Here is a 26,542-nt window from a genome sequence, read left to right as displayed (position 1 = left end):
TCTCCCTGCCTGCAATATTCCAAGAAGGAGCTGGTTGGGCTCATGTTGGGCAATTCACTTCATCCACTTTGCTCTGGATGGAGCTCTTCAGGAGTAAATAGATATTTGGTTTACAATCCTACAGCTTCTTTTTTTTTTCCTCAGCAGCAGGATTAATAGCTTTGAAACAGCATTTGCTGCAGTCCCAGAGACAGAAAACAGCTTTGAAGGAGTAATCTTGTAAACTGGTGGGGGTAACTAATGGTGAGTGGGAAAATGCTCATGTCCATAAAGCCCAGGGCTGTGTTTAGGTAGGTGAATCACCAAGCATCCCCAAGCATGCCAACCAGCCCATGGTGCCAGCTAATCTGAGTCTCAAGCTTTAAACTTTGAGCAGGAAAAAAAATAAATTGTGGAGAATCATTGGTTTTCATCAGGTCAGGAACAATCCAGGAGCATGGAGGAAGGGATGGAGAACAAACTGGAAGCTGCAGCTATTGTAAAGGTCTGAGAACTGTTCTAGAAGTCAGGGCAAAGTTCTTCTCCTATTTTATTTTATTTTTTCTGAGGAGAAACCAGCTTACCTTTTGGTGTGGAAATGTAGACTGGATCATGGCTGTTTCAAAACTGTGTGTCCCCTTGAGCTGGGTCTTCTCCCACAGGGCCTTAAGGACCTGCACAGAGTTACTCTCTATGGACAGAGGTTCTGCAAACAAGCTCTGGAAAAGATGTTGGAAACAGGATTTTACACGGTGGTTTTTTCTTCTCTTGGCCAGTAACAAAGGGCATCTTGTTTTTCCAGGGGGCAGCCATGTGGGTAACCAGGGATTAGTTCATTTCTGTAAGGAGTTACACTGGATCAATACCCACACAATCAGATAAATCCTCAAATATTTAATTACCTTTGGGGCTTTTTTTGTCTTGTACATGATGTGTCCCTAAGGTCTGTGGCTCACCAATCTGCTCATCACCCCCCCATGGCAAGGTGCATCTCAGTTTGGTACTGAAATCTGTACTTTTTATCCCTGTGAGCCAGGTGGGGATCTCCCCAACACACATCTTCTTGGAACAGACAGACCATTTATCAGGGAATGCCAGGAGATGCTCCACAGGTTTGGGTGTGCTCATTTGGACCCTTGCAGGTCCAGATCCCAGCCCAGGGAAGGGTGACAGAGCAAAGCTTGTGACAGCACTGGGCAGGTAAGAGAGAAAAAAAACCTCAGAACACTCAGCACAGGTTTGGCTGGCAGGGTGCAGGGGTTTTCAGCTTCACAAAACCAGATGGAAGTTGGGCTGGGCTGGCTGCTCTCACCTCCCAAGCCCCAGTTTCCCAGGACAGCAGGGACACAACCTTACCCTGCTGCCTTGAATCCCTCTCCTACCTCAAGAGTGAGGAGTTTTTCCTGCTCTGAGGCAGAGCCCAGCCTGTGTTACAGGAACAGCACTGGGGCTGGCAGAGCTCAGCTACCTCTGCTCCATCTGCTGCCTGATCTTGCAGTGAAAAAATGCATTTCTTTGCAGGCAGGAGCCAAGTGAGGAGTGCCCAAGTGGAGCCAGTTTTCCAAGGATTTGGTTTCGCAAGGGGAAGGATGTTCTCCCAGCAGAGCTTTCCGGGATGGATGTCCCTGCCTCTCCTTCCCCAGCAACCCCAAATCCCCCTGGCTGGCATCCAGCTGACACAGCCAGCCTCACTCAGTCTCCAAGCAGGGATTTGCTATCAAACACCCCCTCTACCATCACCCCTTCTCCTAATTAATTCTGATCTGTTAATCATCACTTAGCTGGAAGACAATCTCTCAGGTCCCCACAGCCCCCTCTCCCCACTGCCCCACACTAATAATTTCCCTTTTCACAACTTCCAGGCAAAGGTTTTCCAAACAATTCCCTAATATTTTAAAGGATCAGCTAGAAAGCAGGCTCATGGAGTTCAGGATCTGAGGGAAGAAGTCTCTCTCCTGGCTCTTCCCTGTGCAGGACTCAGTGTCACACAGAGCAGGGGGGGACAGCCCAAAAAGGGAATAAAACCACAGTAACTGGTACTGAAATCTTCAGAAACCATCTAGTACTCCTCTGTCTGTGAATCTGTGATGGCTCTGCTGAAAACTACGTTTTTTATCACCAGCTTTTCATTTAACTTATTATTGACACACTATAAATAACCTTTTCTGTTAAATTTATCCCTTGTCCAATTTCACAGGCTTAAATCACATTATCCTGGGGCTGAATTGAGTGCCCTGCATTTAATTTAATAATAGTTATAGATCCAGCACTTCAAAGCTTTTGGATTTCAAACAAAAGAATATAAATTATCTGACATTAAACACCACCCTGATGCACAGCAGGCTCGAGAGCTCAGTGCAACACAAGAGGAACCTTTTTTTTTTTTTTTATCTTAAAAAGAAAAGAGCATTAAGTGCTTGTTTACAGCACGTTTGCAAAGACACAAACTGAACTCCTTTGCTTCCTTTGCTCTGCTCTCTTGCAGTCTTCTCCTTCCCTGACCATCCCCATTCCTCACCTACAGCACCTCTGGATCCAGAGGAACCACGTTGTGTCCTGAAGCACCTAAGCATTCCTACTGACCTGGGGTGTTTTTTTTTGGGGGGAAGGGGTATTTATAATGCAGGGATGAACACAGGGAAGAATGATTTGAGCTGTTCCACTCACAGCATTGCTTGCTTTGTGTGTTTTGAATTTCAGATCAATCCCTTGGATTTACAAGGCTGCACTGAGGGTGGGATGAACCACAGGGACCAGCTCTATAGAGGTTAACAACCTGAACATTACTATTTTAACACAAAACTCTCTGGTTCATCTTGAAGCATGAATGCAAGGTTTTCTCTTAAAAATTCATACTATTTGTAACTTCTTAGGAAATTCTATGCATGTCTCAACTCTGGGCTGTATTTGGAAAGGGTGTTAAACAGGAGGAGATAGCTTCAGGGTTGGTAGGAGAACAGCACTGATCAGATTTGCAAAACCTTGCTGAGTCAGAACCTCTGGAGAATAAAAGTCCCAGTGGGTGATGGACCCCTGACCTCCACCTGCATCCCTGGGGCCAATGCTGCTCCCCTGCAACCCCTCTGCAATGCTCTGGCTGGCTTGCAGGGCACCTGGGGCTTGCTGGAAGTTTCACCTGAATGAGGACAAGAAGATTTGGTCCCAGTTTTTATCCCCAGGTGTCTGCATCTCTCCAGAGAGATTGAATTTGTTGCATTTAACAGAAATGTGAAAACTTACAAAGAGCCAAATCACTTCAAGCTGTGATAAGGACTTTCTGAGGAACCACAAGGGTGGCAAAGCCCTGTGGATTAGAGGCCTATTTGAAAAGATTTAAGAGTTAAAAACATTTTTTTTCCCCCTGTGCAAGGTTAACACTACTGAGGTGCCACTGCCTGGCATGGTACATACCTGCTGGAAGAGGAACATGATGTGGATCCAGAGGGGAGGCTGCTGGCTGATGAGGGTAAAGCTGGATTTACTGTACAGGCAGTAGTGGCCCTTCAAGGGACAGCTGAAGAACAGCTTTGCTACACAGCTTCTAACAGTATCTAGAAATAAAAGTACAGAATATTAACATCAACTCCATAAAGGGGCTGCAGCCCTGCAGTGCCTGGGCAGATGTTTGCTCCATCTGGGTTCTGGGTGAGCTCCTGTGGCATTCAGAAGGAGCCCACCTGAGAGCACCAGAGAAATGCAGTCTCCTGGGCTTCCCATCTTACCCAACAATCACCAAAAGGTGCCAGAGCACCCATGGCCAGGCTGTTTGTCACCTTCCTGCTCCAGCCTGCACTCAGCATTCATGCTGCCTCAACCAGACAGATCTCTCAGAACCAGGCACCACCCGTTCCTCTCCAAAGAGCTGGCTGGAAAAAAATCCATCCCAAAGTCAGGAACAGGCATAGGGGGGCCTGAAATCTGTGAGATCTTCCCTGTGCAGCTGAGAGCAGAGCCTGAACCCTCTGTTGGTTCCCTCTGTTGGGCCACCAGCCCTGGCCCAGCTCCTGCCCCTCTGTTCCCAGCCACCCAGGAGCCCCAGCCAAGCTCGGGTCCACCTGAAGCTGCTGGGCAAGGATGCTCTGGCTCCAGCCTGGTTTCCAGGGGCTCCAGGTCCTACAAATCCCCCTCCTACCAAGCATATCTCCAAGTCTGTTGGTCACACAGGGTTTGTACAGCCTCAGCTGAGAGGAACCATGTGCAAGGGACAGGAATCAGTGCTGCTGCTCCACTGGAAGGGGACCTGAGCAGGAGAATAAGCAACAACTTGGTTTTTCCTACAGGAAAGGAGAATATATGTTGCAATTTTCAAGTTCACCACTAAATGGTTGTGCCCGGGGAAAAAGAACAGAATATAAGCAGAAGAATGTTGGTTGAGTTGTTAATTGCTGTTTATCCCAGCTGGGCTCCACCAGGAGGGATGTGGGCGAGTAGGTAGAGAGCCACTGGTTCTGGGAACAATTAATGTGTTATTTGATTTACATTGGTAATCCTTTACTATTAAATAAAATCTGTTAATGGGAGTAAAAGCATGCTTGTAAACTTCCCAAATAGAATCAAACCCACCCATAAAATGAAATCAGGGAATGAGAACTGGAAACAACTTTTGAAATCAGTTTTAAACCACTTTTGGCATCCTGGGTTTCCTTTGCCCTTCAGTTTGGATTACAAATAAGTATGCAAACAATAAATATGTTTATGGGAGAAAAGGCTACATCTTAGAGCAACCAGCTTCAAGAAATGCTGATTTGTATTTTTTTCCTCAGCCTAGCTTTGCATCTTGCCATCACTCAGTCCAACAGCTTTCACCCCCAGTAATTTACACAAAAATTAACAGAGAAAACATGGCTGTAACAGGGGCTGGCCAGCCACCAGCATGCCCTCCAGACACAGACCCAAGCCTGAGTGCCAAAAGCCAAGTTTGAGGGTGTACAGCTCACCTGGCCTTGATGAACTGCTCTGTTTCCTTCCCTCCACCACCAGGGCAGTGCAAACCCTGGCTCTGGGGAGGGCAGAGGAGGCAATTTGCTGTTATCACCTCTGGAAGTGATGAGTGCATTCACGTTCCCATCCCTGTGGAGCTGGGAGCTTCCCCATGGGTCTGATGACACGGTGGCACTTCCCTGCCAGCCCTGCCATTTGGGATGTGTTGGAAAATCCCAGTCCTTTCTGGCAGAAAATGCCAGCTAATGTTTTGCTGTGGGCCAGCAGAGTTCAGCTCTGGAAACGCCAGCCCCAGCCTGCCCAGCTCTGTGGTTCCATGGAAGGAGCAGAGGTCCATCTGCTCCAAATCAACATTTGGCTCATGGAATGCTGGAATTTCTCAGCCCGGTGCAGGGGTGAGCACTGCAGGGGAGCAATGAGCTTTTCCATCTACACCCTCATCTGGTCCCCATTACCTCTCAGCACAGCATCAAGTGTAATAAGAAGCAGATTTCAGGCCAGCCTCCTGCAACCTGTTTCCCCTTGTGCCCCCTCCTCCTCTTTCAGCATTCTCTCATGAATCCCACAAAATGTTTGGATTTCTCCCTGGAGGGCACTGAGGAGCTGGGAGGGACTGACTACTATGGAATGGTTGGAATATTTTCTCTTGGATGGCATCATGCTTTGGATGTGGCTTCAGTGACCAAGGACCAGGGGATGTACTGGAGCTCCCTGGGCTCAGTCCGGGTCAGAGAAAAAGCTGGAGATGGGAAAATCCTTCAGCATCTTCTGCACAACTGTATTATCAAATGCTTCCCTTCCAATAGCTCACTGGACACCCAGTGCTCTGAGCTGGTGGCAGTTTTATCCTTAAGAGCAAACAGAACTAGAGGGGGAAACAGGGATCTGCCCTCAGGTTGTAACCAAACCCAGCAGCTGTGCAGGCTGCTGTCTGGGAACCATCTGACACCAGGATACACACAGCCATGCATTGGATCCACCATCCCTACACATCTGGGGAGCAAGAAGAAGTCAAAAAGCCACCATCCCTACACCAGGATACACACAGCCATGCATTGGATCCACCATCCCTACACATTTGGGGAGCAAGAAGTCAAAAATCCTCCAACATGCAGAGCTGAAGGTGAGACCCAGCGAGGTGAGAGCAGGGGGAGCCTGGCAGCTGCTTCAGGGCTGAGAAACTGGAGGGTAATTGGGGCTAAACAGGGTAACCCAGGGATGTCACCTGTCCCCCAAGCCTCTCCAAGCAAGCCCTTGCCAGCCCTGTCTCTCCAGCTGGGAACAGCAGCCCTGGGAAGGCAGAAAGGCTGCAGGACCCACTGCAGCCAGGGGAGGAACTGCAGAGGCAATTTGGGGCTCTCACCCTCCTGTTCTGATCCCCCCCAAACCACCTCGAGGTGGTGGAAATCCTGCTCACCCCAGGCTGAAAAGCAGCAATGAAACCGGGGAGAATTCAGGAAATTCTATCTGCAGCACCCTGGAGGTAAGAGATAAGAGATGAGATCACAAACCATCTGGAAAAACATGGGCTGGTGAAAACTTTGCTTTGCTTTGCTCCCTGAAAGCTGAAGTGCCTAAAAATATGGTGGCACTTTATTTTTTTATATATATATGTATTTTGAGAAAAAGATCTACAGGATTAAGAGCATTAAAGTGATGAAGATGACATAAAAGGATGCCTCAAATTACTTAAGGTACAGCAGAGATGTCAGCCTGGGCACAGTGTTCACACTAAGCAGGAACTGAACCAAACCATCATTCCCAAAGCTGAGCTACATGGATTTTGGTGGGCTTGGAGTTAGCATGTAGTTTTAATTCCAAAAGATTCACTTATAGGACACATACAGGGATCTGGGAAGCTGTTGTACCTTGTCTGCTCTTCAAAACCCCCTCACCTTGACCATTTTCTGACATTCTGGCCAACAGCCTCAGCCCTGCTTCCTCTGGAGGTTCATCACCCAATTCACAGCTCTCCTCTGCCTGAAGCACGTGCAACCAAAACCAACACAGAGAAAGGGAGATACCAGAACTGAGGATGTGTCTGTTCCCCAGTGAGTGGAGGGAGCATCTCCCAACCATCCCAGGCAGCCCCTGGATCCACCCTTATGGCTCTCAGCCTGCATCCCTTCCCAGCTGTAAACCCAGCCCCTTGAGTTAGCATTACACAAAATGGGACACACAGCAGAAATCAAATGGGCTTAGAAATCAACAAGGGGACTGAAAAAATACACCCTGCAAAGCAAAAAGCTTTAGTGAGGGCAAAGACCTCCAGAGCCAGAGTCTGAATCAAAAAAACCACCAAAACCTGCACATCCTGGGCAGTGCTGCAGAGCAGAGGATGCAATCCAGCACCTGCAGGGATGGGGAAAAACCAGGAGTGTCTTGGGAACCATCAAGTTCTGCAGATGGATCAGACCTTGTGTTCTTGCCTCTTCACCTCCAGAGCCTCCTCTGCCAGCACGACCCAGGCAGCTTTTTCTGCTGCTTGCCCTAAATCTTTTTTATTGGTCTTTAAGCTCATTATTTCTTGCCTTGTCCAGCATGGGCTGTTCCCTCAGCTGCCTTGCACATAGCACAGAACTGTTACCCAGTGCTCCTTTTTCCAAGTTTTTTTCTACTTTGGTTAAGAAACCAAATTTCCTCATTTTTTTGTCCTTTTGGGGATGTTGGAATGGCAATTCTGGTTCCAGTCCAAATCCCACCAGCACCTTACCCTGCAAACCAGGAGTGCAGGAACACAACACAGCAGTAACTTCCCTCCTGCTCCCCCTGGATATTGCTATCTTCAAACATTTTCTCCCTATTTTCTAAACACTTTGTTTGAAAAGTAAACCAGAACCATTTCCTTGGGCTTCTATTGTGTGTGGGAATCACAGAAGTCCCCAGATTGCAAGATTTGGGGCTGGAGTGGTTTATTTAATATCTGAAATATTAGGAGAGCTGTCCCCTGCACAAGGAGCCAGGCTGCATTTCTTCTGTGGATTTAGAATGAGTCCCATAAATCTCCTGCTCTGCACATGTGTCCCTGCTCAAAGAATTTCCCTAAGAATGCTGGTGGAGGATTGTCAGGAAATTACAATACTTTGAGTGAATTTAGGAAGAGTCACATGCTTAGGACAGAACATAATAGGTGCTTCAGAAGGGAAATGGAGCAATGAATTTAAAAATTTTCAGCATCTTGTGTTTGGTTAATGCAAGGTCACAGCATTCAGCACTTCCACTCCAGATTGTTACCTCTCAGGTTTCCACTGGGATTTTATGAAGCAGAAGTTTGTCATTAATGCTACCAAATAACTGCTTCAAACAGCAGACCTGGAATTTAAGATATTTAGGAAGTTCTGCAGAAACAAAAGCTTCTAAAATACAGCAGGTTATATCCCTTTTACAAGTGGAAACTGCTTTTCAGCTTCTTGTCCACTGAAAAAGAGATTTTCTCAGCACAGATTGGTGTTGGATGGACCTGAAGCTGTGTAGAATTAGAGGATGATGCCTGAAGTGATTTCATGATGAGAAGTGATTTAATTTCCTGAGTCAGCCACTCTTTGGAATCAGTGTGGCCCATTGAAGGCTTGGGCTGCCAGCAGCTCAGCAGCAAGGGGTTAGGTGCAGACAAATTCACCTTACAGGGACTGACTGCTGCTCACAGCTGCTCACAGCCCAGCTCCAAGAGCTGACTTCAAAGAGAAGTATCAAAACACATCACCCACAGCCTCACCAACCCAGCTTCCTCCTCTTGGGAAACAAATGCACACCCTCCATGGAAGCAGAAAACATCACCCAGCCCCAGGGAAGCAGTGGGACAGGACCTGACCCAACTCCACAGCCTGGGGGTCTCATTCTGCTCTGCCTCCCAGCAGCTCCCTGCCTGGGCTGGAGTGGGGTCACCTGGGGGTCTTGACCTGCCTCCTGTCTTCTCACCCAAGTGATTTGATATCGTGATGATGGTGATGAGCTGCAGACATGCTCTTGAGGATGCAGCAGAGCACAGAGGAGGTTGGAGTTTCAGCAGATGCTTTCCCACAGGCTGCAAGGCTGAGCCTGCCCTGTGCCCTGTGCACCCAGAGCTGCTACAGCAGCTCCCTAAGCTACAGCCCCAAGCTGGGTGACATCTCCCTTGCCTGCCTGTCCTGATGTGCCCACAGCCACTGCCAGCACTACCCAACCACCACAGCTCCTCACCTCCCTCTGACAGCTCCTGCCCCTGCCCAGAGAGCTTGGGGATTGTTCTCTCTGACAGGCAAAAGGCAAACCATGGAATCCCAGACTGGTTTGGGTGGGAAGGGACCTTAGAGACCACCCAGTGCCCCCCCTGCCATGGGCAGGGACACCTCCCACAGCCCAGGGTGCTCCATGCCCCATCCAACCTGAACACTGCCAGGGATGGGGCAGCCACAGCTTCTCTGGGAAACCTGGGCAACCAGGGTCATTCTAATTCTAATCTAAACGTCCCCTCTTTCAGTTTAAAGCCATCATCCCTTGCCCTGCCCTATGTGTCCTTGTAAAAAGCCCTGAAGGAAACCAACAGCCTTCCTGGAAGCTTCCAAACCACTCCCATTTGTGAAGGAGACTGGTTTATAAAGCCAGCACTCCTCCCCATCCACCAGCTCTCTGCTCAAAGATCTCTGCTACCCATTCTCTGGCACCCCCAGAGGACTTCCCAAGGAGTGTCCAACCCTCTGGGCAGGCTCAGCCCTCTTACCTTCAATGACACACTGATCAGGGATGGGAATCCTCTTCCCCAGCTCTGTCACATAGGATTTCACTCTGCCCAGGTTTTCCTTTAAGTGCAGGTAGAGCTTGTCCTGGTATTCCACAGGGCTCCTGGCTGCCTCTGCACTCCCTTCCAGGGGCTTTTCTTTAGGTGATTCTGTGTCCTGGAGACTTTGCTGGGATCCTAAAGCATTTCCCAGCTGGGTGGCTTCAGCCAGAGGCAACCTGTCATTTTCTGGGCTGCTGAAGATGTCAGTGAAGGAGATGCCAGCAGCCATCTCCCCACTCTCCTCCTCCTGCCCACTCTCTGGGCTGAGCCCCTTCATGCGGACAGCGTGCAGAGCCAGGCTTTTGGACCTGGGGAGGTGAAGGGAAGAGAAATGTGAAGGAGTAAAGGTAGGACACCAAAAAAATCCCCCAAACATGTGGCCTCCTCTGGCCCAGGGAGCTGAGCCTGGGGTCACTTAGCCAGAGGCAACAAGCTTCTGTAAAGCTGTGTCCCAAAAGCAACACTGGAGCCACAGCTTTAATAGGCAAATGAAAGTAAATAATATCCACATAGCACAAAAAAAGCAAAAGTGGAGGCACAGCTTTAGGAAGCAAGTGAAAGTAAATAACATCCACATAGCACAACATCTGGGTGCCAGGGAGGGAGCTGGGCAAGGCACTTCCAAGCCCAGGACTGGAGAACAGGCTTTCTGGTCACATCAGGAACCTGCCTGAACCCAACTCAGGCTTCAGCCCCCAGCTCTTCATTGCCCTGGGCCTGGGCATATAATAAAGAATTCAGGAAGATTTTATCCAGGATAAATCCAGGATAATATCCAGGATTTTATCACTTGAATCCACAGATACGAGGCTTGGTTAAAATCAGACTGATGGCAGCCACAGCTATTGCTCAGGTGGGCCAATTTCTCAGTGTTTGGATCAGGTTTTGTTACAAACCTGGTGTTCATGGAAACCACTCCCACATGTGACAGCTCCATACCTGTTAAACCTCATATCCTTCCTCTCTTCTTTAGAAACCTGCCCTAAACTGTATCTCCTCACGGAGCCAGGCGTACTGTTGTCAACATTTATTTTCTCCTCAAAAGCCTGTATTTTCACTTGAAGCTTATCATCTTCTTCCTTCCCACTCACGACAGCTTTTAAATCATCCAGTGGGATGGCTGATTCTGGTCCCGTATCATTTTCCACCCTGAGGAAGAAGGAAACAGAGATTTACCTCTGGCACAGGGGGTTCAGAGTGATGCTGACACTGCACTCCTGCCTGGGACCAGCAACATCTACCTGGGAAAATCATTATGCTCCAGCAGAGATTCTTTTAGAGCCTGATCAATCATCTGGAGAAAGATCTCCCAGCTCAGGGTCTCTGTCAGATGGATCAGGAACACTGAGCATCTCTGAGAATGTGGGATTAGAAATCACACAAGCTGGCTCTGCACAACCCAGCTCCCCAGCAGCCCCAGGGCAAAGGTTTTCCAGCTGAACTCAAACCACTCTCCCAAGCTTGCTAAACTGGGGCTTGGGACATTATTTTCACAAACCCAAAGTCCAGCTGATTGCAGAGGGTGCAGAAGTCTGGGGTTTAAAAGGCTTGATGAAGGTACGTGCAGTTCCTACAGAATTCCTGTATTCAGAGTAAGAAAAGAATCCTTTCAAACCCATGGACAGAAGGAGTCTGAGGGAAAGCTCTGAGCAATGGGACTGAAAGGGAAGGAGGACCAAAAGGGAAGGAGGGAAGGAGGGGTTAAAGTGACCTGGTAGGGCTGCAGGACAAGCTGTGGTATTATTTAAAATTCTGAGTGCTGGACTCCCCAAAACAGGGATCCTGAAAATAGAGTTTTGTGTCCCCCCTCATGCTGAGACAGCTTCTCCCCAAACTGTTCCATCCATTCACCAGACACCCAAACCCTGAAGCTGCTGCTTGGCCTCTGTGCAGCAGAGAGACCAAATAGTTTTGCTGCTGAGCATTTCTTTGCTGTTCTCTTTTTCCCCTGACAAGCAAACATCCCAATAGCTAAACCTGCAATCAGGGACATGGGAAGCCACAAATCAGAGCTTTACCACCTCACTTCCGAAGCAGCAGAGGCTCAACGAGTCGTGCTCACAGCTGGGGAGCCTGATAAAAACTCCCAAATACTGCAAATTACCAGATGTGGAAACAATTGGTGACCTAAAAAGTCCCAACAAACAACCCCCCCAGTACTGTATCACAAAATGCACTTTTTCATCTGCTTTGATAAAGGCAGCTCAGGATACTTCTCAGGGGAGCTGGCAAGTTTTGTCTTGTTTTGGGTTTAATTCAGGCAAGATCTCATAACATATTAACACTGCAGAACACTTTGAAAAAAAAATTATTCTTCTGTAATAAAGAACCTCAGTGTGACCTTTAATAACAAATCTTTCTGGAGATGTGGGACAAGATTTAATCTATTAGAAAGCTGCCACTCCAGCCTCCCTCTCAACACTGCTCCCACTGTGGGAGCTGAGCACCAAGCAGGATGTTTGGGGATGCAGACAGACACCGAGACAGCCCTCAGGATACACAGTGGGGACTGATGGGCTGGGGGGTTCTGAATGACAGCCCACACCAGCCAGCATCAACACTTGGAAATCAAACTAGTGTTTTCTAGCAGCACCTTTTTCTCCAGCACTTTCCCCTTGAGCTTAGATGGCTTTGTGAAAAAAAGACTCAGGAGAGACCTCAGAGCTCCTTCCAGTGCATGGAGTGGGGACAGGAAAGCTGGGGAAGGGCTTTTTATAGAGACATAGTGTGGCAGAACAAGGGGTGATGGCTTTAAACTGGAAGAGGAGACATTTAGATGAGATATTAGGAAGAAATTCTTTGGTGTGAGGGTGCTGAGCCCCTGGGTTGCCCAAGGAAGCTGTGGCTGCTCCATCACTGGCAGTGTCTCAGCCCAGGTTGGATGGGGCTTGGAGCACCCTGGGCTGTGGGAGGTGTCCCTGCCCATGGCAGGGGGGGCACTGGATGTTTTTTAAGGTGCTTTCCAACCCAAACCATTCTGTGTACTACAAGAAAACAAGCCTGCTAAAGACAGAGATCAGTGAATCCTGTTTGCAGTGGTACAGCTAGCACAGAGAGGGCCATCCCTGCCTGCCTGGGTTTGACCCTGGGGGCTCCAAGGTTTTGGCACTTGGGCATTGCCAGCCCTGGGGGAGAGGGGGAGAGGAGCAGAGCTCAGCCCCAGGACCACTTGCTCTCACGTGTGCCCCCTTTGTGCTCTGCCCAGGAAGCCAGGAGCACACATATCCCAAGGGAAACTCCAAGGAAGCCTCCACCCCACGGCCAACGGGACGCCTGGCAGCCCCTCCTGCTGCCTCCCCTCCCAGCCCCAGGAAAAGAAACTATTGTTTGGAACCTTGGCAAGGGAGCTCTGCTACATTGCTGAGGTTGCTGGAGCAGGATCAGCTCCTACCAAAGCTCAGGCTGCTTTTGAGAGGAAAGGGATGCACGAGCCTACTGAGAAATCCTAAGGACTTGGCTTGCAAAGATGCTGCTCATCCTCTGCCTGCTTGTACAGGCTCTGTAGAAGGAGGTCTGAATGCACAAGGTGAGATGGGAATTTGAAGAGCATTTACCTGAGCTCATCAGCCCCATAAGCAACATCAGCAGTAAGGTGCTCAGGATGGGAAAAAGGGCACAGCCAGAAATCGCTCCAAAGCCACTTGAGGTGGGATTGCTGCCAGGGCTCCAGCCCTGTGGGGATGGAGGCAGCATGAGGGGATCAAACACAGGCTCCTTGGGGTCTGTCAGCATCCAGACATTAGATATATAGAGATATATCTCAGTATAATCACCTCCTCAAGTAGAAGGGATGAGCAGGTGTGAAGAAGGTGACTGATGGATCATGATGGTGAGCTCAAAACCTACAGCTCAGAGCTGGGAAGCCCAAAACCTTCCAAATATTGCTAGGAACTGAGCACAACCAGAACCAAACACAACAGAGCAGAACTAGACCTATCCTCTACTTAAAGGAGAGAAGACCATTTCATCAGCCACTCCTCTGAGTAGCACTGGCACAGCCTGGTAAGCTCAGTTCTGACCCTGAACGAGGGCTTGGAAGCTCTGTTCTTTCTTTCTTTCTTTCTTTCTTTCTTCCTTTCCTTCTTTTAATTGACCACATTATACTTCTTGGTTGGATCAGTCCATTAAAACTTGGTATGTGTTCTTAAAAAACACCTCAGAGACTGAATAACTTGCAGTTTTGGGACAGTGAGGGGCAACAGAGCATCACATGGTTTTAATTATCCTCTCCTCTAACTGCATGTAAAATTCCCTGTGTCAAACAGTGCCAAGCCAGCCATGGCTCTGAAGAAATCCGTTTCTTCTTGTGTAAACACATGATTCTGGAAGGAATGGTTATAATCCAGCCACACATTTTAAAATCCTGCGTTCCCCTCACAGCTGAAATACTCTGGATTGCTGCTCTTTAGAAACCCCTGCAGCTCAGTAACACGGCAGCTCTGGAGCTGGGAAGGTATCACCATTTCAGCAGCTGGACTGGTCCCACTCAGCCTGGTGCAAGGCAGGAGAAACTCCACTTAAATCTCTCCTTTTATCCTTCCCCACTGCTTCATACCTGCCCTGGGCTGATCTAGCTGATGCTACGTTTGATTCGGGCCTGAAATGCAAACCCAAAGAACAGGTAAAAGTTGTAATTGTCAAAAAATAAAAATAAAAAAATCAGTGTTTCACTCTGATCTCTCATGGACACAGCAAGAGAAGAGGATGGCAGCTGCAAGTGTCTCAGGAATGGGCTCACAGAGGGTTAGGCAGATGAAGCAGGGAAAAAAATGAAACAAAAACCTAAAATAAGCAGCAGATGGAGCAGAAGGAATAATTTCAGACAGGTTTGTTTGAAAGGGGCCAGGGGGGCAAACCCAGTGCATCAGAGGTGTCCCAGGACTGCTCCTCACCCAGAGGAGATGCAGGAACAGCTTTTGGTTTTCCTTTTCCTTCCCATCACCTCTGGCCATGCTCACACTCCCCTGTGGGAGCATTCCTGTGTCACAGGGACTGTCCTGTCTCAGAAAAGCAGCAATTTATCCACAGAAACATTCAAAACCTCCAACAGCAAAGTCAGCAGTGTGCAAGAACCTCGGTTTGCAGTCCCTTCCACTGCAGACAGAGCCCAAACTCTGCTCTCCCTGAAGCCAGAACAAACTCTCAGCAGCTCCCCTGAAGGACAAGATGGGCTCATTTTCCATCAGCTGCCCCAACACATCCTCCAGACTCTGCCCCTGGCCCCATGGCACTGTTTGGACACCCCAAAGGCAGCAGTTATGGTTTTATTCCTTCAGGTGAGTGGCTGAGTCCAAACTTGTCACCCAAAAGCCAACTTCAACAAGCAAGCACCCAAAGCCTTCTCCTTTCCTGCTCAGTACAATCAGAAGAGGGTTTGGTTTGGTTTGTTTTCCTGAAGGAAAAGAAGGATGTTTGCTGAAGAATTCTATTGTTTCCTGCCTTCTCCTCCCCTAGACTCCAGACCCAAGCAGGGTTTTGCATCTGTAACCACACTCACAGAGATGAAGCAGCTTCTGCTCCTCAGCAAGGCAGCTCCTCAGCAAAGGGGAATTTGGGAGAGAAAAGGGGGAGCACAGAAATGACAGCTCAGGGAAAACCCCTTCTTTTTTTTTTTTTTTATACAATTTTTTACCAGCTCTAGAGAGAAACCGTAAGCACAGAAGACAGTAAGGCACAGAAATATCACAAGATTTTAGCATCAAGGAATTTTTCTACCACAAATCAAGGGAGCAGAGTGGGCTGCAGGAATAACTGAGCTTTGTTCCTGCCTCCTCAGCTCCCCTCCTGCCTCCCTGCAGTTCCCAGGACACCCTTCCCTAGGATGACATCTGCTATACCCCTGTTCACAGTTCACTTCAGCAGTTTGGGAAACATCTATGTTGTGTCATGCTCACTTTGCTATCTCTGCTTGGGCTTTTCCACTCTCTCCAATGAAACTTTTCATGGCAGAGTGCTGAGGGCTCAGTCTCAGCTCTGCCATCGAGTGAAGCTGGGGTGTAAAATGAGGAACTGCATCAGGGTTCCTCTCCTTTTTCATTTTTAACTCTCTCCAGGATACCAATTAATTGCTTCTTGAGTGACCTCAATGTTTTGGCTCCAGCTCCCCAAGCCTGTCTCCAAGGCTATCCTTCATGGTTATGAGTTTTCTGACATCTGTGTTAAATTTTATCACAGAATTACTATTCCTTTGTTGCCTCTTGACCTATTCCAGTGTGCACAATGCTAATTATAAGTCTCTCCCTAACTAAAAGTGACTGCCACTAGGTATTTAAGTAACACTTATACTGTTCCTGGGGATGAATGCAGTAATGCTTCCAGTATTTTAAGCTTATGATACACATTTAAAGGAAGCTGAGTGAGCAGAACATCTTTTTATTCCAGCTTGAGAAAATGTTTTTGGCCTTTTTAAGCCAACTTTTATCAGGGATCCATGCCAGTCACTCTTCTCATCAGCTTCCCTGGTTATCTTCTGGAATAAACTCCATGATAACTGGGTAGCCTGACATCACTGAGTTATTTTTAACTGAAGCTTTTGAGATTGCCTCACTTATCCCAGACGTGGCTTTCTTCCTGTCCTTCAAGTGCTAAACCCTGAACAGCTTCTTTCTTCTTCAGTGCCCAGTGACACAACTGCTGCAGGGGGTGCTGGTTGTGCCTGGCAGCACAGCACCTACAGCTCCCAGCCCAGCTTTTCCACTGCCAATCCTCCTTACACCTGCATTTGAGATCCACCCCCTGAGCTGTTTCTGCAAGCAGGGACATTGCCCATCAGGTGTCTGTGAACTGTTTTGTTCCAGAGATCATAGAATCACAGAGCCATAGAATGGGCTGGGTTGGAAGGGACCTCAGAGATCATCAAGTCCAACCCTTGATCCACTCCCCCCGTGGTTCCCAGCCCATGGCACTCAGTGCCACATCCAGGCTCTTTGGAAAGATCTCCAGACACGGAGAATCCACTACTTCCCTGGGCAGCCCATTCCAATGCCTGATCACCCTCTCCAGAAAGAAATTCTTTCTCATCTCCAACCTAAACCTCCCCTGGCACAACTTGAGACCCTTTGTGCCCTCTTGTCTTGCTGAGAGTTACCTGGGAAAAGAGCCCAACCCCCCCCTGGCTCCAACCTCCTTTCAGGGAGTTGCAGAGAGTGATGAGGTCTCCCCTGAGCCTCCTCTTCTCCAGCCTCAACACCCCCAGCTCCCTCAGCCTCTCCTCATAGGGTCTGTGCTCGAGTCCCTTCACCACCCTGGTTGCCCTCCTTTGGACCTGCTCCAGCACCTCAAGCTCCTTCCTGAACTTCCTGAGGGGCCCAGAACTGGACACAGGACTCAAGCTGTGGCCTCCCCAGGGCTGAGCACAGGGGCAGAATCCCTTCCCTGGACCTGCTGGCCACGCTGTTCCTGAGCCAGCCCAGGATGCCATTGGCCTTCTTGGCCACCTGGGCACACTGCTGCCTCCTCTTCAGCTTCCTGGCAATCCAGACTCCCAGCTCCCTTTCTGCCACTCTGTGCCCAGCCTGGAGCTCCCCATGGGCTTGTTGTGTTGAACCTCATCCCCTTGGGATCAGCCCAACTCTCCAGTCTGTCCAGGTCCCTCTGCAGAGCCCTCCTGCCTTCCAGCTGATCCACACTCCCCCCAGCTTGGTGTCATCTGTGAATTTGCTGATGATGGACTCAATCCCCTCATCTAAATCATCACTGAAGATATTGAACAGCACTGGGCCCAACACTGATCCCTGGGGGACACCACTAGTGACCGGCCGCCATTTTGATGCAGCCCCGTTCAGCACCACTCTCTGGGCCCGGCCCTCCAGCCAGTTCCTAACCCAGCACAGGGTGCTCCTGTCCAAGCTGGGGGCTGACAGCTTCTTCAGGAGGATGCTGTGGGAGACGGTGTCAAAGGCTTTGCTGAAGTCCAGGTAGACCACATCCACAGCCCATCCCCTGATGGCTGCAGCTTCACCACCCAGCCCCCCCAGCATCACCTGGCTCCTGCCCTGCTGCTGTTCTCCAGCTGCTGGATGAGGAGCTTGGCTATGGCAGTGAAGCTGTTGCTCATCCGATAGATCTCTCTGCTCTGGGGGCCCAGGATGCTGGAGAAGGTGTCAGTCAGGCTCTTAATTTCCAGCAGCAGGATGTGGTGAAACGAGTGCTCCATGTTGGCCAGCTGGTTCACCAAATACAGCAGGCATGTCCTGGCCCTCTCCTAGACAAGACAAGGAGAGAAGAACACATGGAAACACATGGATTCACTGTTTGCTTGTGCCAGGGAGGTTTGTGTGCAGGCTGCTGAGCAAAGCATTGGCACTGGGGAATAGTGGTTACCCCACAATAACCAACAGCAAGGTGACTGCATACAGCACAGAGCCTGTTTTCATGCTGACTGATGACTCATTCAGCTCTCTTGTTATTGTCCAACTTGGGTACACGTTGTCTCCTCCTCAAACCTAAGGACAGTCCCCAAAGGCTCTTTGAAGGGCCCTGAATTGCTCCCTTTCACTTCTGAATTGTCCTCTGAGCCCAGCTTACCCACTTCACCTCCTCTTCCCAGTTCAGAGAATCAACAAATGGGTTGGGTTGGAAGGGACCTTAAATCCCACCCAGTGCCACCCCTGCCATGGGCAGGGACCCCTCCCACAGCCCAGGGTGCTCCAAGCCCCATCCAACCTTCAACACTGCCAGGGATGGGGCAGCCACAGCTTCTCTGGACAACCCAGGGGCTCAGCCTCACACCAAACAATTTCTTCCTATGTTCCCATGCTCTTTTTTTTGTTTGTTTGTTTACTCTGTGAGTTGTCTGAGAAGGAGCTGACATTTCTCAGCTGGTTTCTGGGCTTTTGCTTTGTCTGTGTGACTCTCCCCTCCATCACTGCAGATGATGGGCTCTCCAGAGCTAATCCTGCCTACACCCTGAGCTGCTATAAATGCTTGGCCAGGAGCAAGCACCTTTTTCTCAGGCCCTAAAAATGCTTCCCCATCAGGCCTTCCTTCCCAAACAGGTTGGGTGTTGCTGATTTGGTATATTTAGCAATAGACCCCCCAGCAGAGCCCTCCCAGAGTGGGACTCTCAGCACCTCTGCTCCTCAGCAGCCTGAGGTTAAAGCACCTGGGAACTCGCTGGGCTTCTCTCTTTTCACAACAATTTATTTAGGGGCAATGCTCCTTAGGTTAGACCCGTGCCTAATGCTGCACATTTAAAATCAGAGCTGGGTTTCAGATCTCCCCCCAGGTGGGCAGGAGCTGTCTGGGAGCTGCACCCATCCCTGCCAAAGCTCTCAAGTCCCATCTGCCCTCTGCAGCCAGAGTTTTGGGGCCAGTTCTGAGGGGGATGTGATCTCACCCATTTATCATCACATCTCCCCTCCCAGATTAGGATTAAAGGGGCTGCTTCAGATCATAATATTAAACATCCAAATATTTTCTAGCCAAGAGACTTTATCACCTCTGCTTGGCAAGGGCCACAATTCCACTTCCAACAACTTCTTTCTGTACAGGGACAAATTCACCCAGCAAACCAGAAACCCTGAAGGTGAAGAAAGACATTAGGGGACTTCTGGTTTGTTCTAGGTACCCAAAGCCTGTTAGGGTCCTCAGGCTTGAAAATATGCAAGTGGGAAAAGCAGCAGAGAAAGAAGGAACTCAGGAATTCCAAGCAGATCCCTCCCTCCAGCAGAGGAGCCAGGTGTGGATCCATGGGCACTCAGTTACAGGAATTGGGAGATTTATTCTGCTTTTTGAGGCAAATAACCTGTTGTCCCAAGGGCCAGGGAAAGGAAGGGAATTCACATGCCCATGGCCATCCTCGGGCTGGGGGGCAGCACATGCTTGGTTCTCCTCTTCTGGGACCAGGGACCAGGAGAGAAAAAAGAAAATTGCCAAAACTTTGATTCCAAGTACAGTTGGGCCACAAAAGTACCCGGGGGGGACTTTGGCAAAACGTGACCTAAACGTCAGGAGTGAGACATCTCTTGAAGAAAAAGACAACTTATTTCAAACAAAAGCTGCTGCACCGTGTCCTGACAGAGATAAATGAGAAAATCTGAGCAGGGAAATGGGTTCCCTGGTTCCCCTTGGCTGGGGACAAACTGCAGCTCCGGGCTGGGCTGCTGGGAGGGAAGGAGCTTTTTCCTCAATGGCTGGAAGTGACTTTTTGGTGGCATTCAGCTGGTTTATTTGGAAGACAATCCTCCCTCCTAGAGGTAAACACAGGCTCAATTAACATTTAAAACACATCTTTGTTTCCTAAACAAACTTCGCAGCAGACGTAACCAGAAGAGACGTTCTGACCCTTTTTCGTGTCCCTTTGATCCAGCTGGAGTGTCTCCAGCCCTGCTGAAATGCTGCTACTCGCCTGGAGTGAGGTAAAAGAACAATAAACTCTACTGAGTAATATAATATGGCACTGATACACACAACAAAATCACAGCAAAGAGCTGACATGAAAGCAGCCCTTATCCCCGCCACAAGTTTTATCTCTGAAGTTTCAGAAGGCCTCTTTGGATACCCAGCACCCATTGTTACCCTAACAGGGATTATTTAAGGTATTGATGGAGTTTCACGGCCTGACATCTGCCAGGAGGTGGAGATTAAAACCACAGAGAACGAGGTGTGGCAAAGCAGTGTGGTTTGCTTTGCCTTCAAAATCAGATCCGGGAGACTCCAAAGAGATGCCAAGGCTTTCAAGAAGTAACTCTGCTTTCCCTTTGCTTCCAAGCACACAGCTATTAGGAAAAATAATTATCCAAACCTTTGATTGACCCACGCCCCAAGCCTGTGTTTTGCTTTGCACAGATTTCTGGTGGAGGGACAAGTTCTGACTTCAGCTGCCCCCAGGGACTGTCCCAGATGTGATGGGTACAAACACGGGGGAAGCTGGAAGGTGCAGGAGCTCTCCTGCCAGACAGGGCTCTGGCTGTCCTGCCCTGCCAGCCTGGAGACAACAGCTCAGGGAGAGCACAAGAACTTGGTTCTGCTGCTTGGCAGGGGCAATGGCTTTCAATTAGAGAAGATGGGGTGTCAGGAACAAGTTCTGTGCCATCAGGGTGGAGGGACAATGGCAGAGGTTGCCCAGGGAGGTGGTTGAGGTCTCATCCCTGGAGATGTTCAAGGTGAGGTTTGAGGAGGCTCTGAGCACCCTGATCTGGGTGAGGGTGTTCCTGAGACTGCAGGGCTTGGACTGGGTGGCTTTGAGAGGTCCCTTCCAACCCTAATCAGCCTGTGATCCCATGATTTTCTGCTCATCTCTGCACTATACACCACAAAGGGCCAAGTCTTAACCCTTGCCACCTCTTTTTCCCACAGGAGCCTCCACCCATGAAAGAAAATGCCAATAAATCCAATTCCAGGCTGCTCTTGTCCTCTCATTTCCCACTGAGCTCTTACACAGGGAAATCTTACTGAGTGATGCACAGGAGCAAGGAGAGAACCAGAAACCTCCTTGGGCTCACAGGAGCAAGGAGAGAACCAGAAACCTCCTTGGGCTCACAGGAGCAAGGAGAGAACCAGAAACCTCCTTGGGCTCACAGGAGCAAGGAGAGAACCAGAAACCTCCTTGGGCTCACACGAGCAAGGAGAGAACCAGAAACCCCCTTTGGCTCCCAGTCTCCAGTGTGATTTTGCCTTCTCCCCCCACGCCTCCCACAACAGAAATAAGATTTACAAAGCCAAAGCAGATCTGCTTTTGATTCTTCCAAGTTAAAAAGCAGGAGCACCCAGGGGCTGTCCCTGCCCTCAGCTCCTGCCCCTCTCAACCTCCACAATCCCCACTTAAATTACTGCAGCTCTTTCACCTCCCAGTACGACCAAGGCAGTTCTGACTCCTTAAAATAGGAGAATTTCCCCTTTAACTTCCCTGCATGACTCTGATGACCACTGTCACTGTGGTTCAGAAGGACTGTCAATAGAAGAAGTGTCCTAAAGGCAGAAGATTAGCTGTGGAGCTGATCTGAATGCAGTGCCTGAGTGGCAGAGCCCAGTGCCACACATGTTGGATTTATGACCTACTCTGCATTTGATGCCACAGCCATAAAAACCTGCAGGATTTGCCAGCAATGCTTTGAGCTCAGCATAAACATTGTTTTTGCCTTTACAGAACTGAGGTGGAAGGGAAATGCCTGTTATCAGTGGTGACAGACACACAGGCTCATAGCTGGGAATGGAAACCAATCCTCACTAAAGCCCATGATGTGGCACAAGGCTGAGCAGTGTGGTGTCCCCAGGGACACCTCAGGTCTTGAGCACCCAGGTAGCTTGCAGGCTGGTGGTGATTTCCAGGCTGTGTCTGGAGGAGGGGGGAACAGCAGAGGGTCCTGCTGGGCTCTGAGCATCTCCCAGTCCCAGCAGGGTTCCTGAGTTAAGCTGGGATCCCCAGGAGCAGTGTCCCTGACTTCTGGGGACACAGGGAACCTTGGGATGCTCAGAGTGTTCTGGGGATGGGCAGAGGGACTTGAGAGCTGCCCCAAGGTGTCTGCAGACCCCCAGGTGTGTCTGAGCCTGCTGGTGGCAGTGACCATCACCCCCAGAGCCCACTGAAGCTGAAACATCAGTGCCAGTTCCCTGTGCTGCCATCGTTTCTCAGGAGTTTGTCACTCCAAATCCTTTCCAGGCACAATGTTCCCCTTGGGTCAGACCCCAGCCCAAGCTGTAGCAGTGCTGAGGCCCAAGCCCAGCATCCCCCTGAGAGGTTTCATTAAAAGCCATTTGTCTGCAGGATCCAGTTCACTGCAGCTAGGAAGCCAGAACCTCTGCATCACACTCCACCAGGAAGTTCATATTTCACTGCATGGTTACAGCATTCCTGAAGGCTACAGGCACTGAAAATATGATCTCATGCAAAGGCTGTGCAAAATATGTTATTTCCTTTGCCTTTTCTTTCACACAGAGCTTCCCTGCAACCTACCTTAGCCAAGCCCCTGGATTAATGACAATCCTGTGCTTTTAGCAAATAGGAGGTTTAGGCATTAAGTGAAAAGACAATTCATGTAACCAGAAGGCACACAGGTACAGACCAGATACACAGGAAATAATAAATAATAATACAGTTATGATAATTTAAATATTGCTCTTTTTCATGCCCATTAATCTCTTCTGGCAATTTTCTTTCCTTGCCACCAGCTGAAACCCCATGTCTGCAGAGCCCCTGTGCTACATGACCATTCCTTGCTGAATAGAAGGGCACCAAAACACCACATCTGATTTTTGTGCTCTCCTCCCCAGGCTGCTATTGACCCATGATGGTCTCATGCCCAGGAATATGTCCTCCTGGGGCAGCCTGCTTACTTGGAAAGAAAGGAACACCCAGATGTATTGTTTTATCCAAAATTTAGGAAAAAAAACCACCCCAAACCAATCCAAACAACCCAACCCCAGAAGTAACCAACCAACTCCTTTTGGTTTGAAACTTACCTCATCAATATGCCCAACAGCTCCAAAGATCTTTGCTGTTTGCCCAATCAGACTGGGAGAAGTCTCACCAATGGCTTTCAGCTGGGGCAGAGAGGTGGCTAAGGCTGAGGGTTCATAGCTGGATATTTCTAGAAGTATGTTCAGGATAATGTCACTGTGGGCAGGGTCTCTCAGGTGGCCAAGCAAAACTGGAACACACTCTTGCAGCACCTGTTAAAAAAATCATCCAGCAATAAGTTGGGCACATGGGTATCTGTTTGTACATGTCTGTAGCTGTGAGTACACCTCACCCAAGGAGGTTTTGTACACTGGAGGGATCAAAATGAAACCCTAGACTCCCATTTAGTGAAAGTTTTCCACCCTCGCTGACCTTTGCTGAGGTCAGTTGAAGTTCATTGAGCCCAACATATGGAATAAGGGTAAGATGGAGCCTGGCAATATTGCAGTTATGCATGGACAAGTAAGACACACACACAAACATCTTAAAAATCACCCTCACCAAGTATTTCCCTTGCTCTGGGCCAGTTCTAGAGTTTTTTTGGTTAAAACAAATGGCACTTAATCTGCTGTATCATTGGGGAAGGCTAAAGCCCTAGTAGAAATTTTTGGTTTCCACCAGAAATTAAATAATGGGAGAAGGTTAATGGCTGGAATAGAGGGAAAAATAAGAAGAAAGACCCTGACTGCACAAAAAAAAATATAAAAATGCTGTGTGCAAGCTGTCATTTCTTGTAACTACAGAGTTTCCAAGCAGCTGAGGGTGCAGTATTTAAAATCCTCTTCCAAACAGGATGCAGGATAGACAACTATCCACTGCATGGTTATTTTACACATAAACACAGAAGCTCAGGATTCACCTCTGATTCAGTGAGATGTTTGCATTTGTGTAAAGAGCTGTTTCAACCCAGAAACAGGGCATGAGGTGACCCATTCTTCTGATCCTTCTGGAGGATTAGCAGGTTCATCAAGTTGATAGCTACAGCTCTGGAAAAACCCCCTCCCAGGTGGGAGGCTGAATAAATGGGGGGTTGTAATAAGTGATAATAATGGTTGTAATGACAATAAAGGCAACTTCAGACACATCAGCCCTGGGTGCTGCCAGTGACATACAAGTTCCAAAGCATGATTCTTTACCTTAATGTGTCTCCATAGCACTCCTAATCAGCTCCTAACTCATTGATTTTCCTTGATCAATAATTTAATGCAGTTTCTATAAAATGCAATGCAGTTCACATATTCTAATGGAAACATAGATAGGAGAACTCAAACTCAGTTGACAGAGGAAGAGCCAAAAAAGTGGAAAACTGGTTTATCACAAAATGTTTTGGTCCAGCAGAGCCATTGTTACGTTGTCTTTATGACTAGGTGGAGAGTTTGGAATAGAATTAAGGAATTCACAAGGAATCAGCAGAGGAAAGCAGTGTCATGCATGTTATGGGACTCCTCAGCTAGAGTCAGAGCTCCCCAAGGCATCTGAAACAAATCAGCCCCTTCTAGAGGAGGTGCAGCACTTAGCAGGAAGATCTTCCCAAGGCAGTTTTACCCCCAGTTCCTTTTCCTGGCCACCATCTGGAAGAGCTGGAGGAGGTGGTGTTGTTCAGTTTGCTCCAGCTGAGCCATCAGGGCCACCAAGTCCCTGAGGTGGAGGGTGATGGGCTGGGGTTGCTTCTCATACAGAGCAGGCAGGACACGCAGCAGCATCCAGTTCCCTGGCAACAGAGCAGATGGACATCCAAGGAGACAAATAAAGGACCTAAATAGAAAGGATGCTTGCAGGGATAACAAAACAAGTGTGGAAAAAGAAAACCCAAAAGTAAACCCTATTCATTGTTATTTTCATTCTTGAGCAGGCTGCTCAGTGGGCTTTCCAGCTTGCATGGCACTCTGTTGAGTCCTCAGCCATCCGAAGTGTGACTTAAATTACAACCCCCAGAAAAAGGCTAGAAAGCACATAAAAGCTGTATTTCTCCTTTGTGGAGATTCAGGCTTTCAGATTAAATAAGCAGCATATGGAAAGAATAGCTGGTTATTAAGAGAACTAAATATGCATGGCAGTAAATCTGAACATAAATAGTTAAGGATGCTGCTTCCAGGAATAGAAAGGAGCCAGAGAGAGTCAACTGCAGACAGACAAAGATATGCAAACCCCTCTTCTCACACATTTCCTTAAGATGTCTGTGCATAATTCAGTTTGAAGCCCGGGCTCACAGCAAAATATATAACTTCACATTGCTGAACATGCCTGCCTCCATAGATTTAAGTTCCACTTGAACAACATATGGAAACCATCTGCCTATAGCCAGGGAGTATGGCTCCTTTCTGCAAACCCCTGAAAGGCCTTCAGGTCTCTTTGGATTTGGTTTCCAATAGGAACTAGCTCTCTGGCCTCCTGCTATTTCTCCCACTTAAATCTGAGCCTCCTCACTCTGGAAGATAAGCAGGTCACTCCACGGAGAGCAGAGAAAAGGATATATGGAGCAGACTGGGCCACATCTTGGCTCTTGCCAGATACAGGAAACACGTCCCAAGACACTGCTCAGTCTTGCAACATCACCTCCGAGCCAAGTTACTAACATATAATTCATGGTAGGTTCAGACAAGTTTTAGTGGAACAGCTTGTAATGATCCCTAAGGGTTCCTTGTAGCTGGGAGGGAGCAGTGCCTCCACCCACCCCTCAGCCAGCCACACTCCTGCACCCCATCCCCAACCCTTTATTCTGCTCAAGGAATCCTTGGCTTCTCCTTGCAGGCAGCTCAGAGCCTCCTGTACAACCACTGCTGTGCTGCAGGAGAGCTCCAAACCCCACAGCCACTCGGAATCCCTGCCTGGGTCTGTTCTGGAAAAGAAGCACAAAGGCCAGTTGCAAAGGAAGGAATTACCCTAATGATGAATTACCCTAAGCACATGAGCAAAATTCTCAGTTCTGAGCATTTTCTAGCCACAGTCTTTGTGCAAGTCTCTTTCTGATGTTACAAGTGAAGCTGTACACCAAGGGTCACTGCTTTGACCAGTGTCACCCCTGTACTCTGGGAGTCATGCAAAGCACCAAGTCACCCAGAGCTGGAACCAAAGGGACAGAATGTATTTTCTTGACCTTTTCTAGACACGAATCAGAGTTTGAAGTTAAAAAATTTTCTACCTGAATATACTAAAAATTATGTTCTTTTCTGGCTAACTCAGTGCTTGCAGGAACAACTCATCTCTGTGCACTTATTCACAGTCAGTTTCCACTGGAAGTTTCCTGCCCATGCAGGGCAGACCCCTTCAGCTCCAGCTGAATTTCAGCAACAATTGCAAAATCTGAAATTCCCATGTTCCTGGAAACAGCAAAATTCATCATCTGTAGGAGCACAGAGGGCAGGAATTCAGGGGAGACAAACTAAGGCTACCAGCTTTACACATGGAGAGACAGGCACTAAGCCCAGATGTGCTGTTGATTGCCCAAGCTGGGACAGCACAGC

General features: G+C 48.7%; 1 protein-coding gene across 3 annotated transcripts in view; it reads right to left on the bottom strand.

Annotated features, from left to right (window-relative positions):
• VEPH1 (ventricular zone expressed PH domain containing 1) overlaps positions 1-26,542 on the bottom strand; it is a 65,870-nt gene that overhangs the window by 16,132 nt on the left and 23,196 nt on the right. For 2 of the 3 annotated variants that reach the window (XM_030456490.1, XM_030456491.1), the window contains exons 6-7: positions 24,624-24,789; positions 23,174-23,290 (exon numbers count right to left, since the gene is read on the bottom strand). In XM_030456490.1, the coding sequence (XP_030312350.1) occupies positions 23,251-23,290; positions 24,624-24,789 (206 nt within the window). In that variant the 3' untranslated portion in view covers positions 23,174-23,250. Of the gene's footprint in view, positions 1-563; positions 699-3,390; positions 3,531-9,619; positions 9,988-10,618; positions 10,829-17,661; positions 17,883-23,080; positions 23,291-23,758; positions 23,760-24,623; positions 24,790-26,542 lie in introns of those variants that run through there. The other variant, XM_030456492.1, reaches the window with a different exon arrangement.

The sequence above is a fragment of the Calypte anna genome, chromosome 9 (genome assembly GCF_003957555.1).
Source record: "Calypte anna isolate BGI_N300 chromosome 9, bCalAnn1_v1.p, whole genome shotgun sequence".
In the NCBI taxonomy this organism is placed as follows: Eukaryota; Metazoa; Chordata; class Aves; order Apodiformes; family Trochilidae; genus Calypte; species Calypte anna.
This window is presented reverse-complemented; position numbering and strand designations above follow the sequence as displayed.